The 6,031-nt window shown below is 35.1% G+C and overlaps 1 protein-coding gene across 2 annotated transcripts in view; it reads right to left on the bottom strand.

Moving 5' to 3' along the window:
- Positions 1-505: 505 nt before the first annotated feature.
- Positions 506-6,031, bottom strand: part of LUZP2 (leucine zipper protein 2) — a 495,099-nt gene continuing 489,573 nt past the window's right edge. For both annotated transcript variants that reach the window (XM_042958956.1, XM_042958954.1), the window contains exons 11-12: positions 1,576-1,662; positions 506-817 (exon numbers count right to left, since the gene is read on the bottom strand). In XM_042958956.1, the coding sequence (XP_042814890.1) occupies positions 713-817; positions 1,576-1,662 (192 nt within the window). In that variant the 3' untranslated portion in view covers positions 506-712. The remainder of the gene's footprint in view (positions 818-1,575; positions 1,663-6,031) is intronic.

Here is a 6,031-nt window from a genome sequence, read left to right as displayed (position 1 = left end):
TCCTAACTTGGAGTAATTCCAGCAGACAACCATAGGGATGTGTCTATAGAATGCCAAAAAAAAAAATCTCATCAATTATGTCAGAAATTTAGATATTCATCCAGATGTTTTGTCTACATCATACCAAACACATTTTGTAAATTTTATTAGCTGACTAAAAATCTGAAAGAATTGTCTTGACATTATTTAGACATGGTTCAAAATAACAAGAAGTATAGCAATAACACCCTCATACAAACAATAGGTTCAGGTTGACACCGATTCCAACCTTAAAGAAAGTGACTCCCATTGGCCAATGTGGGCAAGTTTTTATGATATGGTTGCGATTTGGATTCTAAGAATGCCAAGGATCCACAACATTTTATCATCCTCTAATTAATTTCAAAACTAGATGATAAAACTACTAGATAGCCAATGAACCAGAAGAATTAAATGTCATACTGCATTTGAGATCAAAACTGAGCAGTCTATACTGGGCAATTTACTGATGACAATGACTATTTAAGACTGTGGATATCCATTTTAATTAGGTTATTGCTCAAGGATCATCATTGGCCTGGAATCTTTTGGAAAATTTTTAGACTATATAAAGTTACATAAAATTGTGAAAAAGTTGCATGCTTTAAAAACTTAGTATTTCCATCAAGCCTGTGGTTGAAAAAGAGTATGAAGACAATCATAAATGGATGTTTTTAACACAGTTTCTTGGTATTTACAGTATTTTTTCTTCTCTAGTTGCCCTCCCTTCAAAGTTGGTCAATTGTTTTTCTGGATTTTTCTTCACCTCACATTCAGTACAAGGAAGGATTTGCAATTTCTGTCAAACAATACAGAAAAGACATTTAGGATAGTCGCGATAAATATACATTTAAGGGAAAATTAAAATCTTAACAGAATAGTAATATAAATTTTTTATCTCAACAAATATCCTACAGACAAGTGAATGCTAGACCCAATGAAATAAGCGTAAATATGTCCATATTTCTAATTCATGGAAGTACAAAAAATACTGTCAACAAGTTGCAAGGTATTTCAAAAACTATTTTGAGAAAACTTTGGCCAAACCATTCAACTCTGATTAACCCATAAGTTAGGAAATGTTGTATTAAGTGAAATGAACCCTACAAATTACTATGATATAATATTTTTGGTCATATAAAGAACAGTACAGAAAGAAGTTCATAATTAAGTTCCTGAACTGTGCTTGCTGTTTGTTTTTGTTGGGGATATGTATTTCTTTCTCCCTCATCTGCTTCCCCAAATCCTCTTCTTATCTTTTTTTGTTCCATAAGGAACAGATGCATGTTTTTTGTTCTCTGTATATTTTTGGTATGTTTCTTGGTTGTGTGTGTGTGGTGGGGTGTACCTCTTTCACCCTTGTTCTTCTGAGGTTCTGAGATGATCAAGCCAAAATCTTAGTTGCAGGCACAGTGTCCAAAGACACTAGGTGAAGGAGGTATCTTGTATTAGTCAATACAACACCCCTGTTTCAGCTATAGACACAGAGAAAACCATGGGAATCAAAGGATTCAAGTTCTTTCTGACATAATCAAAACAAGGAAACAAATAAAATACCTGTGGGGTAGTCACTGGCTCTACTGTAGCATTGGTTGGGGGATTGTCTTTGTGCTTCATTGAACAGGTCCTGCCCTCTTGTAAAAGCTGCAAATGAAAATAGATCAGTGAAGTTAAGTTAAATGAAGAAAGGGATAGAAAAATTCCCTTGAATTCTTCCCTGTGTAAAACTTCTTTCCCTTTGATGCAGGTTGGAAGGGCGAGCTAGGGACAAAATAAACTCATTGCAACCTGAGTGGGATCCCAAGGAGAGATCAAGTATTCACAGTTGGTTCGGGAATCTCAGTGGTGCTTAGGACAGTCAGCTACTACAACAAAATTCCATTCCAATGGAAAATTCTTTGTAAAAGCACTTAAATGGAAGTAAAGAATTATAAACTACTATATCTGTGAAGCATCTAGACCCTAAGGCATTAAATATGTCAGTCGTCCATATGCCTGCAGGAACATCAATATTGCAAGCTAGGAAGCAATTTGAACAATATAATCATCAATCTGTGTAGAAAAAAATCCTCACTACCTTAAAAAAGATTATATTTTGGAAGATAAGATCTTAGATTTTACTAACCAGGAATTCTCATCTTACTTGTTAGCCTCAACAGTTTTGAAGAAGAGTTGCTGGCAGTGTATTCCAATTGGGCTTCATTTCCGTTTTAACTGTTAAAATATTGAACTTCTCTTCCTTCTCTCTCCCATGCTCTATCATTCTCTCCATCCCTTTCTTCTCTCCTTCCTTGTCTGCTTCTCTTCTCTTTCCATACTATCTCTCATTCTTCCTTCCTCCCTTTTTTCTTTCTCTTTATTTTAAACACTTTTTAAAAAAAAATTTTTTTAACGTTTATTTATTTTTGAGACAGAGAGAGACAGATCATGAACGGGGAGGGTCAGAGAGAGGGAGACACAGAATCTGAAACAGGCTCCAGGCTCTGAGCTGTCAGCACAGAGCCCGATGCGGGGCTCGAACTCACGGACCGCGAGATCATGACCTGAGCCGAAGTCGGCCGCTTAACCTACTGAGCCACCCAGGCGCCCCCCCTTTTTTTTTTTTTAATTTTTTAACGTTTATTTATTTTTGAGACAGAGAGAGACAGAGCATGAATGGGGGAGGGTCAGAGAGAGGGAGTAAACACTTTTTAAAAGTAACTACAAAAATCATTTATTGTAAGTATATGCTTCTTTTTGGGGGGCGGGGTGATTGCCTGTAATCCTTTCTATGTGTACAACAGAGCCTAGGAGTTTAATAGTCCCTGGCCACCGGTAGCTCTGAACATAAACAACTCAGTTTGTTTCCTTGGGATCTAATAGGGGGAGGAGATCTAAGAGGGCCTCATACTAACATCCTATAAATTCTACAAGTAGATGATAAATAAAGAGGTTCCAAAGGAGACTTACTCCAATTTGGATTTTAGAGTAATGTTATTTTTCTATGCTTGCTATTCTTGCACTATATTGCTTTTATTTGAATACACACCATGTTTTTTTACCATTCCATGTCCATACGTGTGTCATCCCACCTTCATAAAAGTCTCCACTGTGACATCTTGACAACCAGCTACTCATTCCCTTCCTAGAATGTCATTTCCACCATGAGATAGACTCAGTCATACTTTCCTGCTTTAAAGGCACAATGTCTATAAAAATTATATCACTTAAGATTGTTTTTAGATGTATAAGCATGCCTGGCTCTTTATTTCCTTGAAGACAGAGACTACATTTATCAGCTCTAGATCTCAGCTTCATGCCAGCAGATAACAAGTGGTCAATATGAAATCTCTGAGTAAATAATAATTGAATAACACAAACATTGGCTATGAAAATATTTTAGTACTTCAGAATTTTAATAAATTCCTGATTTTTTCATATGATCAGATTTAGATATATTTGATTGAAGCCCCAAAATGGTTACACATTGCCCCTTCTTCTATATAAGCCTATTAGAGTCGAAAGGTAAGATAAAAATAATAATAGGAGAAATCAGTGGTCAAAACCTTGACTACGTTATTCCAAAGAATTTTAAGCAGATGCACAGAGGAATCTTGCACACTAAGAAATGCATTTCTTTTTATGTTCTATGGGTTTGAATAGGACCTGGAATCTAACATTTCCCTAGAATATTATAATTATTCTATTTTTGTTGTGATAATACAACCAGCTTGTGTTTTGATCATGCTTGCATTCAGCCTTTGAAAAATTAACAAATAGTTGTATAAAGTCAAGCTCAAAAAACATGATGAATGCAGAAAGTTTCCTGCAAAGTATAAGGTACCCCAAAGTATGTTTTAGGAACAATGGTGTTTGTGGGTCATGCACGTTCAGGGGAAAAGTTTCTTTGAAAATTAACCAGTTGTATTTAAAGTAGTTCTTCTCAAAGCCTTTAACATGCAACTTCTTAAAGTTCTGGTCTTGCACGAACTGTCCACATCATTACATAAGGTGATGGTTAAAACATGACACTCCTGGGTGATAACTGGGTCTTATGGCAATGGGGTTTGCATTTTCAGTCAGCACTCCAACAATTCCAATGCACAGTTAAATTCGAAGCCTACTTCTTTATAAAGTACAAAGGCATTACAAATCTCTTAGAAGGATATATAATATAACTGTTCCCCAAATCTATTTGACCTTAAAACCCTGTCTTGTGTGGCCCTTCACTTGAGGTCATTGTCATGAGGAAGCTTCATACTATAGGATTTTCAGCAGAGTCTACTCTTTCATTAATGCAAGCATGGCTGACTATTTCAGACAAGCCTTTGATCATCTGAACAATGAAAACTTATTAAATTTCAACATTAAAGAAAATGTTATGTGGCTTAAAGATAGCTTGAACCTTTTTTGATACTTTGATCTTACAATGAACACTACCTTTAAAATTATTTTGGTCTGTGCCTCACAGGCATTGTAGAAGTTTCATGAGATGAAGTTCATAAAATTCTTAGTGTTTCTCAGAGAGACAGCATAATTATAACTTGCAGGTTATATCATGCCTTAATAAGCATCTTATCAACTGTATAACCTATGATAAAGCAGGCATTCACTTGGTGAAAACATAAAGGGGAAGTTTCTTCATGGAGCTCTCTTACATTTGTTGCCAACATCACCCAGGTTGCCAAAAGTTCCAAACAATTGTAGTTAGGAAGACAACAAAATAAAAAAAGAAAAAAAAAGAAAGAAAAAAAAAAGGAAACATTTACAATATTGTATTATAAAGGCAATTTTTCCTAATGGTTATACTGCTTTGGAGTAAAGTAGAATTTGGTTTGAATTTTACCCCTGATGTTTATTCATTGGTGATCCTGATAAAGTGATTTGATAAATTACTTATCTTTGGGTCTCAGTTCAACGGAGTCACTTCTTCACAGAATTATTTTGAGGATAAAATGAGAAAGCACAGAAATACTCAGTATAAATATTGACAAATAAACATTCTCCCCTCTTCTACTATTTTTCATATTAGTATTAGCATCATTAATGATTATAAACCAACAATTATGACGAGTTGCCACTGACATTACAAATATGAAGTATGGGGCCAAATCAGGTCATGTAAGTCCCATGATGAAGAAGAAGAGGAAAGGGGGACAGAAAAGGAAATGGAGATACACGTTTGGATTTGGAGGGATGCAAAAACATTTAGCACCAATACTTTTTTTTTGACACTATAGATAAAAAATAATAAAATTAACGCCATGTTCTTTTGTTGGGAGGAAAAAAGATGAGAACCTAGAAGTTTCAAGGTTCTGCAAAATTATGTTGATATATTTGAAGATTTATCCAGTAAAACAGGCTTGAGGATGCTACTGGCCGACCCCTTAATTTTACTCTTGTGAGACCATAAGCAGGATCTACTTAAAACTTGCCAGACTTCTCTGATCCATGGAAAATGAAGGACAATTAACTTGTGTTTCTTGAGGCCATTTACTCTATGATAACTGATCATTTATAATTGAAAACTAATACAGATATTATGACAGGGGACCTGTATGTCATATCATGGGAGCCTAAAGTATCTTATTAGTGTGGCTCTTCACCTTTGTTTTGATCATTTAATTGTAGGTAATGTATTGGTTCCATACTTTTTGAAGGTAGGCAGTAGTTAAATTATAAATAAAAACTCTCTTTGGGGGTGATAATTTTAAAATAATTACGTGAACACAATATATAGATGCCTTTTTAAAATGTAATAACAATCTCTTTCCCAATTCTTCCTCCTGATCTCTTTGTGGCTATTAATACTGCTGGCGCTTTGACTGTCTTAAAATTCTCTGTTTGATAGCCCTGTTCCCTTAATGTTTTAACATCTAATCTCTTTTGTCCCCTTCATCTCAACCCCTCATATTTACACATGAGGATATCAACAGTTAGATAAAGGTTCTCAAGGCCATAAAAGTATTGTTGCAAGTAAAACCCATGTCCACTTTCCCGTAAATTTGGGATCTTTCCAAGATTCTATACCACC

Source organism: Panthera tigris, chromosome D1, assembly GCF_018350195.1.
Source record: "Panthera tigris isolate Pti1 chromosome D1, P.tigris_Pti1_mat1.1, whole genome shotgun sequence".
Lineage (NCBI taxonomy): Eukaryota > Metazoa > Chordata > Mammalia > Carnivora > Felidae > Panthera > Panthera tigris.
This window is presented reverse-complemented; position numbering and strand designations above follow the sequence as displayed.